The 17,424-nt window shown below is 42.4% G+C and overlaps 5 protein-coding genes and 1 non-coding gene across 6 annotated transcripts; 3 read left to right on the top strand and 3 right to left on the bottom strand.

Moving 5' to 3' along the window:
* Positions 1-3,041: 3,041 nt before the first annotated feature.
* On the top strand, positions 3,042-3,625 carry LOC128265448 (uncharacterized). The gene is made up of 2 exons (XM_053001455.1): positions 3,042-3,383; positions 3,429-3,625. Exons 1-2 carry the CDS (start codon positions 3,057-3,059, stop codon positions 3,621-3,623), a joined length of 522 nt encoding a protein of 173 aa, XP_052857415.1. The 5' UTR covers positions 3,042-3,056; the 3' UTR covers positions 3,624-3,625.
* A 3,360-nt stretch (positions 3,626-6,985) lies between these two features.
* Positions 6,986-10,775, bottom strand: LOC128265447 (protein misato). The gene is made up of 4 exons (XM_053001454.1): positions 10,639-10,775; positions 9,853-10,582; positions 8,787-9,798; positions 6,986-7,153 (listed from the first exon to the last, which is right to left on the bottom strand). The coding sequence occupies exons 1-3, from the start codon at positions 10,717-10,719 to the stop codon at positions 8,885-8,887; spliced, it is 1,725 nt and encodes a 574-aa protein (XP_052857414.1). The 5' UTR covers positions 10,720-10,775; the 3' UTR covers positions 6,986-7,153; positions 8,787-8,884.
* Positions 10,776-11,094: 319 nt separating this feature from the next.
* On the bottom strand, positions 11,095-11,881 carry LOC128265458 (mpv17-like protein). The gene has a single exon (XM_053001478.1). The coding sequence runs from the start codon at positions 11,669-11,671 to the stop codon at positions 11,165-11,167; it is 507 nt and encodes a 168-aa protein (XP_052857438.1). The 5' UTR covers positions 11,672-11,881; the 3' UTR covers positions 11,095-11,164.
* Positions 11,882-12,509: 628 nt separating this feature from the next.
* Positions 12,510-14,176, bottom strand: LOC128265457 (uncharacterized). The gene has a single exon (XM_053001477.1). It carries the CDS (start codon positions 14,087-14,089, stop codon positions 13,145-13,147), a length of 945 nt encoding a protein of 314 aa, XP_052857437.1. The 5' UTR covers positions 14,090-14,176; the 3' UTR covers positions 12,510-13,144.
* A 569-nt stretch (positions 14,177-14,745) lies between these two features.
* LOC128265456 (probable ATP-dependent RNA helicase DDX56) lies at positions 14,746-16,956 on the top strand. Its single transcript, XM_053001476.1, has 4 exons — positions 14,746-14,900; positions 14,969-15,720; positions 15,914-16,342; positions 16,403-16,956. The coding sequence occupies exons 1-4, from the start codon at positions 14,835-14,837 to the stop codon at positions 16,842-16,844; spliced, it is 1,689 nt and encodes a 562-aa protein (XP_052857436.1). The 5' UTR covers positions 14,746-14,834; the 3' UTR covers positions 16,845-16,956.
* LOC128265459 (small nucleolar RNA Z30a) lies at positions 15,754-15,846 on the top strand. The gene has a single exon (XR_008268876.1). It is a non-coding gene; the product is annotated as a small nucleolar RNA Z30a (small nucleolar RNA).
* Positions 16,957-17,424: the final 468 nt, after the last annotated feature.

Below are 17,424 nucleotides of genomic sequence, written 5' to 3'. Positions count from 1 at the left end.
GAACAAAGGGAATAGAATTCACATTGCCCACTCAAAATCTAAGTAACCAATGATGCAAATTGAATAAAGAACATATAATAATAATAATTACCAAAGATCAGTTGCGAATTTTTATAGAATATTTCAAAATATTTAAAAGCTCAAATTTTTGTTCTAAAACATATTATTCCCTAATTTTCAATGGGTAATCAAATGGTGTATATCCTGTCAAAAACGCGGCTGCCAAAAAAAGAGCAAAACGATGAATAGCAAGGCAACAAAGTTAAACTGTAACAATAACCAAAGTCAAAGTTTGTCGGCAAAGTTTTCGACTTTTTCGTCCTTGTTGCCCTCGTTGTTGTTGCATGCGTGCGGCTGTGTGTGTGTGTGTGTATGTGTGTGTGTGTGTGTCCACAGGATACAAATTCATTTCAATTGGTTATATGTAAAGAAATGGGTTTGAGTGGCTTGGCTGAAGGAAGTTAAAAAGTGGGAACGACGAGGAATCTGTGTAAAATGAGTTTGGTTTTTTTTTTTGCTCATTTTATTTTATTTTATTTTTTTTTGCCGTTGCTGTTGTACTTTTCAAGATGAAACAAGTTTCACGTGGCCGTGGACCCTCCCCTGAGTCGGAAAGTCATCCTGTAGAAGGATTCAGGATTCTGGATTCTAGGCCAGGACATGCCGCATCGCATACCTGCAGACTTCCTTCGCTTCACTTTCTTTTGGCAGCGAAATGCCAAAGAAATGCAAATAAAACTTTTCTTTTGTTTTGCTTTCGGCTTTTGCCCATCATGGTTTAGCAGCTTAACCCTTACAGGGCCCACACGCCCAATTTGCTCCCACCTACAAGCAACAACATCTAGAAAAGCACAGAAAGGAACAAAAAAAAAAAAGAATACCAAGTGTGGCAATTTTAATTTCACTCAAAATACAAAGTGCTTAAAAGCAACGGTTAAACGCCATAGTTTTTTTAATTGAATACTAAACAATTTATTTTAATGCTATTTTAAACTTTTAAAATTATAATTTAGTCTAAATATTTGGTATTTAAAGCTTAAAAAAAGTCTAAAATTGTTAATTAGTCTTTCCCAGTTTTGCTTAAATTTCACATTTTATTTATTTCTACCTAACTCAACTACGTAATATAATCATTTTTAAAATTGTACAGTTCTACTTAACTTAATTGTAAAATAGAATATTTAATACAGTAGTATTGACACCTAATTTTTTACACAAACTTTCTATTTTCATAAATGTATTTATTAATAATTATTTGACCGATTTATTTTGGCCGATTCTCATTTTGAGAACAAAATACTTGAAAGAATCACTTATATACTCAATTTGAGCTTTTTTCGTTCTTAAACTTTTTACTCAAACCGGTAATTTTTGATCTTGGATTTTTTTTTGAGTACGAATTGTCTATTGATTTCTACCATTTCTATCTTGTATCCTTACTCAAAGTTTCCGATATATTAAGGGTACTAAGGCAACAAAATTGTTCTCTGTTTCGAGAACAGACAGTTTTCTGTCGCCATGTTTTTATTCAAGCAACCGACCTCCATTGCATTTCCTAACTGTTCATTACCAACATTTGACTCTCGCCCTCTCACTTGCACAGTCACACACATCCACACACACACACACACAGCCAGAGGCATCTAGAAAAAGTGTAGGCAAATAACAATAGAAGCAACACGAGCAAAAACTTAATTAAGCATTTTGTTGTACGATGCTGCAACAAAACAAATTCCTCTTTAAATAAAGCACCGAAGCAATTTATTCCAATTAACAACAACAACTGCATAGCATGTATGCGTGCGAGCGAGATGGGGGAGGCAAATAGGACGAATTGTTAAAGGCATCAAAAGGAAATAATTGAACAATAACACTTTCCAACACTGAAAATGACAGTTGGATTAATTTCTATAAAATACTCTGTCCCATTTTAAAATACAAGAGGATGTTTTACTGAGAGGATATTATACATGTTACATATGCATATTACATCAAATAACATCATAAAATACTGAGTTACAAGAGTGTAGTGCCGACCACCATCTACCTAAACCAGCCTTAAGCTGTCAAACACTTCAAGAGTCAAATGAATTAATTCATTTTACTAAGTGGGACATACAAACTCATTATACATATCTAGCAGTTACCAGATTTAAAATCAGGTAGGTATTTTAAATATTCATGCTATACTAATAGGGTTCCCCAATTGGGTCACGATTTTCTTTCTTTTAATGTATTTTCAGCTTCAGCTGATTAAATAACTTAACTTTTATTTTTACTCATCAAACCACTTGTTCTTTTATATAGAGTATTGTGGAAACTTTTATGTAATTCATGCTTTACAAACTAAAAGTATACTGGTCAGAAATCGAATTGTCTAACAATTGTTAACAAATATTTAGCCCTGATATTGACACAAAAAACAGACCCAGATCATTAGTGGTTTCTGATATGTAAGATCCATAAACCAAGCAAAACAACAGGTGAACGTGCCGACCAATGGGGAAAATGTAATGTTTTTAAGTTATTTAAGAAAATAATCTTAAATAATTTAAATAAAATCTATACCTTAATCAGAAACCTCACGAAATAACATTTTATATTCAAAAATGATAGGAGAACGTTTTCAGGAGCCACATTTTGCAAGGAAGTTTTTATTTTGTTATGATTATTGAAAATGGGTTTAAGAGAAAAATAATTAAAATTAAATGTCATGTAAAATACGAGTCTTTTTTTTTAATAATTGCTTAAATAAACAAACTTTTTTACATAAAAAAAATATTTTTTAAAAAATAAACAACATACAACTTTTTCTTAAGATTACACAATTCCAAATTAGATATTGCGGAGTTTGTTGCTATATATGTATATGTATGTATTTTTCCTGTCCGGCAGAACTATTTAACGAAGGCCAACTGCGAAGTGACTGACTTGGCCAGTGGAATTTACCTAATCCACACTGACGTCAGTTTGCTCAGGCCACACACGTCACCGATGAAACACTTGTGCGGAGGAGACTTTCCCCAGAGGGTGGGTATATATAGAGCTATTGGGGGATGCCGAGATCAGTTCGAGTCGTTCACTATCCGATAACGAAATGCGTACCCTCATCCTTGTTGCTCTTGTTGCTCTGGTCGCTGTGGCCTCTGCCCAAGGACCTGGAGGTCCTGGAGGTCCTGGAGGTCCTGGAGGTCGGGGCCCACGTGGTCCCGGTGGCCCCGGTGGTCCAGGAGGCCGCGGTCCTGGTGGTCGTGGTCCAGGCGGACCAGGAGGTCCAGGAGGCGGACCAGGAGGACCAGGAGGACCAGGTGGACATGGACATGGACCAGGACCATGGGGACCGCCGTGCAAACCAAGCACCACCACAGAGGCCTCAACCAGCGGTTCCTCCACCACAGCTTCCTCCACTACAGCTTCCTCCACCACAGCTTCCTCCACCACAGCTTCCTCCACCACAGCTTCCTCCACCACAGCTTCCTCCACCACAGTGTCCTCAACGGAATCCTCAGGCGACACAACCCAATCCTCGAACTCTTCTTCTTAAGTCGCTTGAGCTGTTCACGCTGGAAGTTTGTCTTCTTGGTTTGACATTTGTGAATATTAAAGAACGATTCTGTGCATAATACCTAGTACCAAGTTTTCTATTTTATCTAATACTTGGAAAAAATGTCACTACATGTTATGTCGTCCATAGTGATGATCAAATGTTAATAGGATGCTTGACCAACTAACAGGACATCTACGTTAATTTACCCCAAAAGTCAAAAACCATATCAGAGAATTTAATAACACATCCTGGTTTCGATTGCCAAAGAAGCTCATTGAATGCCCAGCCATGCATAAAGCCATTTAATTACCTTGGCTAAGTTAAGTTATTTCATCAAAATTAGTGCATTGGATTATGCACAGCCAATGCTTAATTGCAGGTGATTATGGAACGCATCGAGGATGGAACATAGACAACAATGGGACTGCGAACAATACACCAATCCACGGAGCATTCGCCGCATTGAATCGATTGTGATTGGGGAATTAAGTCCGGACCGGACTCATCTCCGGCATGGATGCAAGCCAAATAGTTTACTATTTAATTGTGTTTGGTCAATTTCCGACGCAGCTTTATTTCCAGCTGCCCTCGCACAGAGAAAAACATGCATAAGGCAGCAAGGATCCGGGGCAAAAGTAAGGGGAGTCCCCGAAAGAGCTAAGCTGGATGAGCATGAGAAGCAGCAACAGGATTAGGGGGCATTAGAAGTTATAAAACAACACGATTAGGGTATTGCCATAACAAATACACACGTGTTATACTTTCTACCTGTTACATACTTTTCAACGAATACAAAATGAGAAACGGGTATAAAAATATAAATTGTGGTCGTTAGCAGTTACTACTTCATAATATTTTTGGTCACCTTGACTCCCATGGGAGCGGGTCAATGTCAGTGGGTCGATGTAAGTTTGGCCATGACTCCATGACCACCAGCTACGTCCTTATCAAATCACGCTTCATCCGTTTAACAATTAGCACCGATAACTAATTTATGGTCAGGATGCGGCGAATCTAGGTTATGGTTTGGGCCAAGGGGCGACAGGAAACTGGAGTGGATTGTTTTGGAGTGGAACGTTTACACGTAATAACAATTACAAATGTGCGCGCTCCATAAATCAAGTGAAGCCATCTCCTGAAACTTGTAGCCCCCTTTTGACGCCAACCCCTCTATTTTTTTCAACCCCCTTTCCAAATGAACTGGCCAAAATCCCTTTCCCCATCCGAAATTTACCCACCATCTGGCTGCTCCTGGGCACTAATTACAATTCAGGACGCGTTGCACTCGAAAGTTGTTGCTCATTCAACACTCGACTCCTGGCGATGAGTTGAAGAGATGGTAGGGGGGCGGTGGTTGGGTGGTTGGGTAGTGGGTGGTGGGAAGTGGATGGTGGGTGGTTAACTTGAAAGTGGCATCGCCTGGGTGGGAAGTGGTGGCCCCAAAAGTGTTGTTGTAATTAAATTATGTGCCAAGTGACGTTCTCGGAATTGTCCCTACAATCGTTTTGTTCTTCTTTCGCCTACACTCAAAAATATATATGGTCAAAAGCTAAAAAATCTAAAAAAATTTAAAAAGTAAGCAAATAATTAAACAGTTAAAGGAACCTTTTACCATTGGAATCTGCACACAAAATGACAAAACGGCCAAATAAAAATAGATTTCTTCGACAATAAATGTTATGAAAAAATTTGAGAATTAACAAGAGTATACCCAAAGATAGAATATTAGACAAATTTTTTTATAAAAATTACATTTATATTACAAATATGAGTTTATCTAAAATAATCAATATATATAAAGCATATATATTAAGATCGAGATATTTCTCTAGAATAGTTTTTAAACATAAACATATTTACAATACATACCAAATATCGAGCATTTGCAAATTACTCAAATGTATTTTTTTTACAAAAACTTAAAATTAGACATGTGCTCAGCTGCCTTTTTTTTCTGAGTGCATTTAAGACCCGTTCACAGTCCCGTGGTCCTCCTTTGGCCTGTTGCCTGTCGTCGTTTCGCCTGTGCCATCTCAGATGTTGTGGCAAATTAAGTTTGCTTTTGTTCTAGATTAAAAAGGCATTGAAATGCCGGCATGGATGGGCGGGGGGAAGAGTGGACGATGGAAAGGAGACCGGTGAGTGGGTGGCAGTAAGCGGCAGTTAAAATGACGCCTTCGGCCAAATTTAGCTAACTTTGTTAAGTTTGTTTTGGATGTGGGAGCTGAATGTCGGCCGACGCCTCCAAGGGGTTCCATTGGATGATGAAGTGCCCAGACGGCGATAGAACCACAGATATAGACGGAGTGGCTCCGCGGATGATGGGGACTAGAAGCGGGGACCCAAATGGGCAGAAATTAAAAATCAACTGCCGCGTGGGCGAACGAGGCGGCAACTTAAGTAGCTGACCAACTAAGTAATTGAAGGAACTAATTGAAAACGAAGGGATAAAGAGAAACGCAAGCTTAAGATGCACAGAAAAAAAGAATGCTGTGATGTATATTTGTGATTGATACAAAGTGAGATAATTTTAAATGGGCCCAAATGTAAAACTTCAGAGCCCTTAAGACACATAATGTATTATAATTTTTTTCAATAGTTTGCAAAGCAGTGAAGGAGACATTAACGACCTTATAAATAATATATTTTCTTTTTAGTCATGGCCTTCCCTTTCAAAGAAAACCAGTCCCTCAGTTTTTAAAGCTATCCAGGTGAACTTATAGAATATAATATGTTTGTTTGTTAGCTTTAAAAGTATACAAATTTTGTCTTGCCGATTTCTGATTATATTGTTTAAGTGTAGAAAAGTCCCAGTTAAAACATTAGTTCTTCTTTTCATTAATGCTGTGTCAATTGGGTCTACAAAATTAAACTATTTTGCTCCCAATACGTTTTTTATATTTACAATCCAAACTCTAAAAGATCTGCTTCATTCACAAATTGGTTGAGGGTTTAGGTTTTTCAACCCAAACTAATCAAACATGAATTTAAGTGGCAGGACTGCATGCTAATGCAAGGATTCGTCCCAATTCAGATGCAGACCGAAACGAAAATGAAACCGAAATTAAAAGCTGCAAAAAACAATATACGAAATTCGAATTCCACGCACATATTCCATTAAAGTCGTTGGCGTAATTTTAATTTCGGATTTGGTCCTTTTTTGCCCAGAAGCACCAGCAGAAGCTAGAAGGCAGCAGCAGCAGCAGCTGCTTTAAGGACCCGGGATAAAAAGACGAAGAAGGTAGAATACTAAAGAAACGGTGCCAATCAAAATGAAATTTAATTTGCCCAACAATGTGGACACATAAGGGGAGGGCGGTGGAGAAAACTTGACCGGCAAATAAAAAACTCTTACCCAAAATATTAAACCCCATCGCCAAGTTCACCGCCACCTAGTTGCCGCCCGTTAGCAGTCCATAAAATTGTGATTTACTCCCGTTGAGATTTCAATTACTGCCGCTTTATTGGCAATAAATTTCCGTATAAATTAGGCGGGCCCAACTCCCTATCCGGATCCGCAAGGGTTACGGTTAAACAAAGCGGCAAGTAGCCGCACGTAGTCGTCGCGGAAAGGTGAAGTCGGTCGGAAAAGGTCCTTTGGGTCAACTGCGGAGACAGTAGATAAATGCGCTCAAATGATAACCGACGCATTGATGCTCAGTGGTTCTTGGAGATAGATACAAATATTGCAATAGTTGGCTTTTAATTAAAATAATAATTAATAGTTGTTCAAAAATTGAATCAAAAATTTGAATTAGTTGGTTGGTATTAAATCTATCTTAAAATGTTGCCTGTATGGAAACTTAATAAAGATTTATACGTAATTAATTAATTATATATTTTTGCTTATATTATTATAGTCAAAAGTCTAAAGTTATTTAATTTTTAATAACATCTACTCCAAATCCTTAGCGCTTACAGCATTTTTTGTGCAAGACTAGGATTAAAGTTTTCTTACAAAATTACTTTCTGATTAAGAACCACGTACCTTTTGACCGACAAGTTTTAATAATAACCTTTGAATGTTGTTGATTATAAATTAAACTTTGAAAGTAGTAAAAAAAAATATAGAAACTAATAAAAATGATTTTTAAGTCGGAAAAAAATGGCTCTCCCAACCTACAGATCTACGTTATATATTAAGGGTTTTTCAAATTTGTTTTTTGAAGAAGCATTAGCATTAGATTTTATTCTTCAAATAAAAAAACATTCAAATTATGTTTTCATCTTTAAGCTGCACTTCAGTTTTGCTTTTTATGTAAATTCTGTCTAAAAACTATATACTCTTGTATTTTCCAGGATAGCACTTATAAAAATTGATTGCAATGCAAATAAAAATTCGACGATTTCTTTGGGCACGTCCATGTCGTCATCGTCGTTGTTAGGAAATCCATTGACGACTCTTCATATCTCTCTGCCCAGACCAAAACAGTTTTTGTTTTGTTTTGGCTTTCCTGGAAACGCGGAAAATATTAAAGCCGCTTCCGACGCTGCCAATCACGAAGTTTCGCAGGTGGGGGCCGGGCCAAACAACTTCCGCTCCGCGGAAGACCTAACCAACCCGACACCTGCGTAGACAAGGGGGCACAGTACGTATAGGTTGGGAACTTCTTGAAGCTATGCAAATCTGGTTAAATGCACAAGTATTCTTATTTACTGGGTAATTAACCAGGGACAAGTTATACCGCCTTAAAGCAAAAAATTATATCTCAAAATTAAACATTAATTTTTTTTTTTAATAATACTTATTTTTGAGCGTTAAAATAATAATAAATAATTATTCTTTACACTCTTTGCTATAAACATAACTGTTATGGACATAATGTATTGATTAACTAATTTGTTTATGTATTTTCAAATAAGCAAATATCTGTCAACATAAACCTTTCTTCCAGAGTTCATTATATTGCAAACATAGAACGCGAAAAGGATTGTGCGCCTTAAAATTACTTTTTCCAAAAGTCTAAAGCAATAATCTGAAAGTAACGTGACAGTTGAAAAAGAACATGTGCTTTAAAATGTATTTCCCTCATAATATTATATTACTCAAAAAGCTTTCTTACAAAAATTAAGTGTTAAAAAAGTTGAGCAATTACTTGAGTTCTTCTCAATTTCATTTAATCACAACCATTAGGTATTAAAATAATACAAATTTCTAAGATTTTGATACTAAAACTTTAAAAATACATTAAAAAAATGAAGTTTTTGAATGACTGGAATAAATATAAGAAGAAAATACCTGTGCTTTCCTTCGTAATCGTATGCATGTGAGTGTTTATTGTGTGTATTATCCTAGGGCTTATCACAAAATCGTATGTTCCACCAGAGCAGTGGGCTCTACAGATACTGCGAATCTGCGTAAAGGTCACGGAACTCGAGCAGCTGATCCAACGCCGATTCGTAATCATCCCGCTCCAAGCCGGAATTCGAGTACGCTTGCAGCTTGGCCAACTGCACGCGATGTGTCTGGGCGTGCAAATTGTCCAGGTGCTCGCCCAGTTTGGTGGAGTTCTGCAGGGCGGCCAGCACGGGTGCGGCATCCACACGAGTGCCCGGCTCGCGTTCCGACCCTCCAGGCAAGCAGAAGCCCTTGCCAGAGATGCTGTCCGAGAACATCTCATAGGGAAAGGGCAGCTGCGTCTTTAGTGGCAATGGTGTGGCTGCTGCATTGGTGGCACTGCCATGATAGCTGCACTGGTAGTACAGCTGCAGCATGTGGGACACACTGTCGCAGCCATAGGCAGCCATCCGCAGTTGTTCGCCGGCATGCTCCCTGGGACGCTTCAAACGCTCTGCGGGAATGCCGCGGGCCGTCACCGATTGCAGCACATAGGAGGTGCCCGGTTCACAGCCCGGCGTGAGTTGTGTTAGCAGCGCATGGTCTCCGCTCTGGTCTAGGAACTCTATCAAATCTTGGCCCTCCCTCAGACCGAATGGAAGAGCCAATCCTGCGGCCGTCATCTTCCGGCCAGATGGTGAAATACGCTCGCAGAAACGTCGCAGGGAATCCGGCGTTTGCCGCAGGCGATAGCCCAAAGTGGCCGTGTCCAGAAAGGCAGCCAGCAGGGCCGACGTTTGGTAGAGGTTGTCCGCCTGCCATTGGAGTCCCGGCAGATTGCGCGACTTGAGACTGGTGTTCCGCCAGATGGTCTCCAACGTGGACAGTGGCGTAAACATAGCAGCCTGCTCGCTCAGGTGATGGTAGCCCAGCACGCTGTTCACCACCCGAATGCTGTGTGACAGGCGGGGATCTGGGAAGAGGGGAATCAATGTCTTATATCTTGCTTAAGAGCCATCTTACTCACCCGCTTGGGCATAGCTCGTGTTCCTGGGCTGGTGCAGCGGTAGTACAAAGCTCGCCCGGCTGTACTCATCGTTCAGGTGCTCCAGACACTTCCCGGCCAGCCCGCCGAAGCCATCGTCAATGTCGAAGAGCACATGGAAGCCCTGCAGGCCATCGCATTCCTCCACATACAAGCGGATGCGATCGCAAAACTCGTCGTTGAAGGAGGCTGCCTGCCACAATTCCGTGCCGGCGGAGTAGGTGCCCAGCGCTTGGACAGTCGGATCCCTGACCAGTCCCGGTAATATGTTCAGGGTGCGGGGATGATAACGGGCGTACAGGAAGTCTGCCCAACTGTTTGCCGTCTCCGCCAGCCGATAGTCCTTCTCGGGCACCACGGAATTCCTCAGCAGATCCCGTTGATACTCGGACACGGCGGCCTGTGGCTGCTCCTGCACGTCCAGCTGCTGCGATGTGGACACCCCGCTCTCCTCCGCCTGCTGGCGTGCCCGCTGCAGTTGCTCGCCGGTGCCTAGGGGCAGCAGCTCCTCATCTCGCTGCACAAAGTTGCCGTACAGCTCGCCGGTGACCGGAATGTGGCCCAGAGTTCCCGCCAAATCCACGGATAGCAGGCGGGGCGTGTAGGTGGTGCGATTGAGGGCATTTATCCCTTCTCGGTAAAATATGTCATTGTTGGGCAGCTGCTCCTCGACCACCTGGTCGCTTTCGTCTCCGTACCTGAAGTTGGCCTCCTGAAAATGCGGATTTTGAGCGATTCTCCGGCTGCCAGGTGGGTGGGCCAACTCACCTGCTGGTTCCAGAAGTGCGCGCCCACGTAGTTCGCGTACGTTCCGAACTGGAAGGTCAGAATCTCCCGTGTATGGTCCATAACAGCCGGCAAAATTGACTAATTTGGATGCGGTTTCACGAAAGCGCGGGGTTATCGATTACGCCGAAGCTATCGATAAACCTGTACGCTTAAAAAAACTTTCTAAATATCGACTTTCGGATACCCTGTAGATATCTAACTAAAGCTCATATTTCGATTGAAAATTAATGACAGTTAATAAAATAGGAGTTAACCACAAGGATCGATTTTAAGACTAAACTTATGATCCTATTTCGATCCTCCTAATTCAGACAAAAGAGGATCATCTGTTATCTTGAAATTTTGTTTAACCTCCAACCTGTGACGCAGAGCACAGCATACCCCACGAATACCCCTTGGCGAAGCAATCGCCAAACCAAAAGGCAAAATCACGTGTAGAGCTTATATTGAGAATTTATTTGATGGATGGGTCGGCACCTGGATGCAGATACGGACAGAGAATGACCTAGTTGTTGAGCATCATGGAGAGGTAGCAGTTCCAGATGAGGGCGATGCACTGGGCGTAGATCACCTGGTAGCCCAGCGGCACGAAGCTGAAGTTGATCATCTGGGCGGCTGGCCAGAGCATGTAGTTGCGGGCCATAATGGTTGGATAGCTGTCGACGATGCGCTGCCGGATCTTGTCGACGGGTTCGCCGTTGACCAACGGCACGAGGAACGACATGAACAGGGTGAAGGGTGGCGCGAAGAGGCCCTGGTCGAGCAGCATCTTGGTGACGCCGCGGCGCAGCGGGGTCTGGTTTTTGGGAACCCGGGACTCTAAGAAGAGGTACCATCGCCGTAGGACCGGACCCACGACCACCAAGCCCAACGCACTGAAGCGAAACGTTCGCCCGGCATCCCATTCGTCCAGCGACTTCTTCTCGATGGCCAACTGGGCTATCGTATCGCCCAGACCCATTATCGCCGCCACATTGATGCCCTCCTTGAGGTAGGCCCTGATACTCGGCATCTTTAACTGACTGCAATCCCTTTTACTTCTTTCGAACACGTTTTTATTTTTTAAACACTGCACTCAGAATTACCGGTTCGCGGTGGTAAACATTGTCTGCGTTTTTTAAAGGGTTGTCTATTGAACTCAAAGGGGTCGGTTTCGGATCCCCAAAAAATTAGCAAAACGGAACGTTGTTTACGGCAACTCTGATTTAAAAATAACGTTAATGCCGTAGATGTTTCATAATATGGAAATGTCAATGAAATCCGTCAAATCAAAATATTACTGGACAGAACTAGTTTTCCATTACAACGAGCAGGGAACGAATTTATAAAATAACTAAATATATTTAAATTATGTGTTGCGCTATTCTCAAGAAAAAAATTTTAATTTACTGGATAATAATTAAATTCCTTAAAATCTTTGAACATCGGAAAACAATTATTCAATAATAACATAAAAATATTAATATTATAATATGAATAATATCAATGTTATAAACACCGTGAAGGGCAATTTGTGTTTTAAAATTACTATATTTGTTTATTTGGCAACACTATTATTGGAAAACGATAAAATGATATAACTTTTTTTTATAGATTTAAAGATGTAAACTATGCAATCAGTACAACTATAGAAAGACATTTAAAAATTAAATTTTTGAAGGTAATGTTATTTTCGTGCTAATGGCTTATCCTGTCCTGTACACATAAATACTAAAAGAAAATTTTTAAAATATGTATTTATAAGGCCACCCACAACATACAGTATAAACAAAACAGTTTGTGTATTTGCAGTAACTGCTGAATTTTTTAAGAAGTCAGCAATTCAGCATTTACTGGGAATACCCAAAATCTACATTTATATTTATTTATTTACAGATGTTTTTTTTAAATAAAAAATTTCTTAACAACCGGTCGGATATCCTTCCGTCTTTTTTGAATAGTTAATATAGTTAAGCTAAGTAAGAACTAACTGAGTTGGAGGAGCTGGTCCCTGGTCTAATTGCCTGCTTTCAGCTTCTTGCGCTTTCGCGACGGTGCCTCGGAGTCGTCCTCTATCACCACTACGTCGTCGTCAATGCAATCCGAAACCTCGCCTTTCTCCTTTCGTTTTTTTTGCTTCTTGGCAGATGTAGGTTCTTCTTTAATTATAACTTCTTCGTCCAGAGTGTTGGCATTGGCTGCTCTAATGACAAGAATTTGACCCTTTAATTTGAGCTTCTTTTGCTTTTTGGGTGACTTCTCCTCCTCCTCTTCTCCTCCTTCCACCTTGATCTCCACATCGTCCAGGATATTTTCTATTTCGTTAGCAAGGAATTGCCCATTTGATTTGGGCTTCTTCTGCTTTTTGTGTGATTTGGACTCCTCCTCCTCGTCTTTTACTTCCTCCTTGATCTGCACCATTTCCGGAATATTTTCTGCTTCGTTTGCAAGGATTTGGCCATTTGATTTGCGCTTTCTTGGTTTTTTGGGTGATTTGGCCTCCTCCTCAATAACTTCCTCCTTGATCTCCACGACTTCCATGATATTTTCTGCTTCGTTTGCATGGACTTGACCACTTGATTTGCTTCCTCTTTTGTTTTTTGGTAGAGATGGCCGACTCCCTCTCGCTCCGCACCAGTTCATCTCCGTCTGGCTGGACCGATCCGTTGGTTTTTTGCTTCTTGCTCTTCTTGACGGCGGCAGCAGCTTGCTCTTCAGCGACCTTGTCCGTGGGGTTGATGTAGGCGCTCGGCGTGGCCGTGGCCTTCATGAAATTGGGCAGAAGCCCGGTGACCACCGACTGCCTCACATCGTACTCCTTCTGCGCCAGCGTTTGGGTGGTGTTAAGCAGCTTGCTGCGGACCGCATAGTAGTTGGCAGTGCGCCACAGCCTGGCCTTGATTTCCAGATTTCGCTTGTCTCCCTCGCTGATCGTTTTTGTGATCTCCTCGGGCACTTGGACGCGTTCCTTGTAGTCGTGTCCGAAAAAGGGATGGCGGACGCGGAAGCGAATCTTTGCTGGCGTTGCAGCGGCGGGAAAGACCTGCTCCTCATAACCTGCCGCCGGTTGCTTAGCATTCAGACGCTTGCCGACCACCACGTAGCCAGTGAGTGGAAGTTTTCGGAGGGCATACTTTCCCTTGGTGGTCACATAGCCGACGGCTCGGCTCTGCAGCGCTGTGTACTTAATGGCCCGCACCTGGAGATCGCCCACACACTTCCGGCCGGGCATTTTGATGCGCTTTCCGGCAAGCTGGTGGGGATCCGTGCCCTTGGGACACTGAAGCAGCCAGGCGTCGTGGGACTGGGCATCGAAGTCATTGAACGCATTGCCGCAGCATTTGTGCGCCGCCACACTTGCGTCCACTTCCACTAAATCCTCCTCCTCCAGGAAATTGCGGCGAAGCTCCTTCGCCTGACGGCGAACGAACTTCTTGTCAGTTTTCTCCATACGGCGCCGAAATATCCAAAAATTTAGAGGAACAAAAACCAAAAGACTACTTCACTGCACGTGCTGTAGGCAGCAGTGTTGGAAAGCGGATCAAAGAGCGACAGCTGTTCCTATCGATAGGTTGATTTGTGTTTTAAGAAGTGCGATTTACAGCACTAATATATCTTGAAAAAATAAAAAATATATCAATGCAGGTTACTAATAGTTTAAAACAGTTTGGGTAATCCCAAAACGTCTGAATAGCTGAAAATTCAGCAAGATTTGCGTTCTCGATGTAGGACAAGTCCGCAAAGCTTGTTTTTATAATTGAAATGTTGCTTATAAAATACGTTAATTATGTACAATAATTTTTGTCATTTATTTTCGTTTTAAGTCGTACGGATGTCTCGTTTTCGGTCCTGACTACGCATATGTTTGTTTTAATTTTTATTTGTTTACTAAAGGAGTAATATCTGACATAAAATGCTTAAGCAATCTGTCAATTTGTCATTAGAACTTTGGTCCTCTACAATTTGTTTTAAAAAATAATATAATAATAAATAATATAAATAATATAATAATATATTTGTATTAAGGTACTCCCTACCCGCAGAAGGCATATATATGTTTAATTTTTATGATGTGTGCATTCCTTAAACTATCGATAGACAATCGCCCCCGCGCTTTCCAACACTCGTCACCGTTCTTTTTGTTTTCGAGCTACAAAACGTGCTGCGCATTTTGCGAGGTTTTTCTAACCTCCGCCATGAGCCAGAAGACCCAGAAAACGGTGCAGTTCCACGAGCTGGAACTGGACCAGCGCATCCTCAAGGTATGTGACCTGGTCGCCTGCCGCCAACGCTGGTACTCAACGGCCTCTGGTCTCACTCACTTTTGCAGGCGGTAGCCCAGCTGGGTTGGCAGCAGCCCACGCTCATCCAATCCACGGCAATTCCGCTGCTTCTGGAGGGCAAGGATGTGGTGGTTCGTGCCCGCACCGGATCCGGCAAAACAGCCACCTACGCGCTGCCCCTGATCCAGAAGATCCTTAACTCCAAGTTGAACGCCAGCGAGCAGTGCGTGAGCGCTGTGGTCCTGGCGCCCACCAAGGAACTTTGCCGGCAATCGCGGACGGTGATCGAGCAGCTGGTGGAGTCCTGTGGCAAAGTAGTGCGCGTGGCGGACATTGCCGGCAGCTCCAGCGATGCGGTGACCCAGCGGCATGCCTTGGCCGAACGGCCCGACATCGTGGTGGCCACACCCGCCAAGTTGCTTGCCCACGCCGAGGCCGGTGGTGTGGTGGATCTGAAGCATGTGGAGACCCTTGTGGTGGATGAGGCGGATCTGGTGTTTGCCTTCGGTTACGAGAAGGATTTCAAGCGGCTGATCAAGCACCTGCCTCCGATTTACCAGGCTGTCTTGGTCTCCGCCACTCTAACCGACGATGTGGTGCGCATGAAGGGCCTGTGCCTGAACAACCCGGTGACGCTTAAGCTGGAGGAGCCGGAACTCGTCCCACAAGATCAATTGACGCACCAGCGCATCCTTGCTGAGGAGAACGACAAGCCGGCTATATTGTGTGCTTTGCTTAAGCTAAGGCTAATCCGTGGCAAAAGCATCATATTCGTGAACAGCATAGATCGGTGTTACAAGTAAGTAAACACTCCCCTGCAGAAGTCCTCCAAAGCCAATGATGATAAACACATAAATGCAGGGAGTGGGCAGCTGGAAACAGTTGGCGCACGCATGACCAGCAACTAATCTTCTCGCTGATGGCAAAGCCAGTAACTAACTAAACTTCTTAGATAATATCATTATGATATAATTAACTAACAACTATTTCAGGGTTCGCTTGTTCCTCGAACAATTTGGCATCCGTGCCTGCGTTCTAAACTCCGAGCTGCCGGCCAACATCCGCATCCACACAATCAGTCAGTTTAACAAGGGCACCTACGACATCATCATTGCCTCCGACGAACATCATCTGGAGCAGCCGGGCGGCAAATCCTCGGCCGGCCGGAAATCGTCGCGCAGCGGCGATATGGAATCGAGTGCCTCGCGCGGCATTGATTTCCAGTGCGTGAACAACGTGATAAACTTTGACTTTCCCAGGGATGTGACGTCGTATATCCATAGGGCTGGCAGGACGGCCAGAGGGAACAACAAGGGCTCCGTTTTATCCTTTGTGAGCATGAAGGAGGCTAAGGTTAACGATGCCGTGGAAAAGAAGCTGTGCGCCAGCTTCGCCGCCCAAGAGGGCGAGCAGATTATCAAGTGAGAACACAAACGATTAGACTATCCATAAATGGTTATATTGCAAAACAACCCTTTCAGGAACTACCAGTTCAAGATGGAGGAGGTAGAATCCTTTCGTTATCGTGCCCAGGATTGCTGGCGAGCCGCCACGCGAGTCGCCGTTCACGATACTCGCATCCGGGAAATAAAAACGGAGATCTTAAACTGCGAGAAGCTGAAGGGATTCTTTGAGGAGAACAAACGCGATCTGCAAGCTCTGCGCCACGACAAACCACTGCGAGCCATCAAGGTGCAAAGTCACCTGTCCGACATGCCCGAGTACATTGTTCCGAAGGCCCTTAAGAGAGTGGTAGGCTCCACCTCGTCCCCATCCTCCGCCGGAGCTTCGGCGGCCAAACAGCCACGTCAGTCCGCCGCCAAGGCTGCGTTCGAGCGACAGAGCAATGATCCCCTGATGGTCAGCCAAGTAGACGTTGGCAAAAGACGTTCTGCCCCGCGGCGGAAAAAGAAGGCGCTGTAGCGGAGCGTAGTCTGTAATCATAAAACTATTAATTTTAAGGAAAACAAAAGCTCTTATACTTCATGTGAATTATGTTCATTATTTATAAAGTTTATTAAACGTATGTAAAACACGGATGAGTTAAATCATAAATGGGTATAATCTGAGGCATATTACTGTCAATCCTGGTAATTATCGTCTACTAGCGCTTTAAAGCTTTAGTTGTTGCGATCGTTGTTAAGCCAAGTCGCTCAATGTCTAGTTACAATGATTTCAATATTGGCTTTTCAAAAATTAGTGAATATTAAAATGGGCATGGATATGTAAAAGTAACCCTCCATCGTATAATATTATATAGTTAAATAATTACAAACCCTTTTACATATTTAAATATACAGTGTCCTTTTGTTAAAAAAAAAAAAGAATCAAATTTTTTAGAGTTATTTTCCAGGTCCCATCACTGCTTAAATATAGTCGTCTGGTCCGGCCCGTTTACACATTGCTACACTGATAAAACAAATGGAACAGAAAAAACAAATTTAACTGACTATTGAATTTAAAATTGTATATTTAATATTAAAATTAAATTTTAAATCATACT

This window comes from Drosophila gunungcola, unplaced genomic scaffold, assembly GCF_025200985.1.
Source record: "Drosophila gunungcola strain Sukarami unplaced genomic scaffold, Dgunungcola_SK_2 000125F, whole genome shotgun sequence".
Classification (NCBI taxonomy): domain Eukaryota; kingdom Metazoa; phylum Arthropoda; class Insecta; order Diptera; family Drosophilidae; genus Drosophila; species Drosophila gunungcola.
Note: the sequence above shows the minus strand (reverse complement) of the source record. Positions and strands in the feature narration are given on the sequence as shown.

Excerpts from the sequence above, each read along its gene's own strand:
- LOC128265448 (XM_053001455.1), top strand. The coding sequence starts at position 3,057 with ATGCCGAGATCAGTTCGAGTCGTTCACTATCCGATAACGAAATGCGTA. Across the intron at positions 3,384-3,428 it reads CACAGAGGCCTCAACCAGCG|CTTCCTCCACCACAGCTTCC; the intron begins GTTCCTCCACCA and ends CCTCCACCACAG.
- LOC128265447 (XM_053001454.1), bottom strand. The coding sequence starts at position 10,719 with ATGGACCATACACGGGAGATTCTGACCTTCCAGTTCGGAACGTACGCG. Across the intron at positions 10,583-10,638 it reads CGCACTTCTGGAACCAGCAG|GAGGCCAACTTCAGGTACGG; the intron begins GTGAGTTGGCCC and ends CCGCATTTTCAG. Across the intron at positions 9,799-9,852 it reads CACGAGCTATGCCCAAGCGG|ATCCCCGCCTGTCACACAGC; the intron begins GTGAGTAAGATG and ends CCCTCTTCCCAG.
- LOC128265458 (XM_053001478.1), bottom strand. The coding sequence starts at position 11,671 with ATGCCGAGTATCAGGGCCTACCTCAAGGAGGGCATCAATGTGGCGGCG.
- LOC128265457 (XM_053001477.1), bottom strand. The coding sequence starts at position 14,089 with ATGGAGAAAACTGACAAGAAGTTCGTTCGCCGTCAGGCGAAGGAGCTT.
- LOC128265456 (XM_053001476.1), top strand. The coding sequence starts at position 14,835 with ATGAGCCAGAAGACCCAGAAAACGGTGCAGTTCCACGAGCTGGAACTG. Across the intron at positions 14,901-14,968 it reads TGGACCAGCGCATCCTCAAG|GCGGTAGCCCAGCTGGGTTG; the intron begins GTATGTGACCTG and ends TCACTTTTGCAG. Across the intron at positions 16,343-16,402 it reads GAGGGCGAGCAGATTATCAA|GAACTACCAGTTCAAGATGG; the intron begins GTGAGAACACAA and ends CAACCCTTTCAG.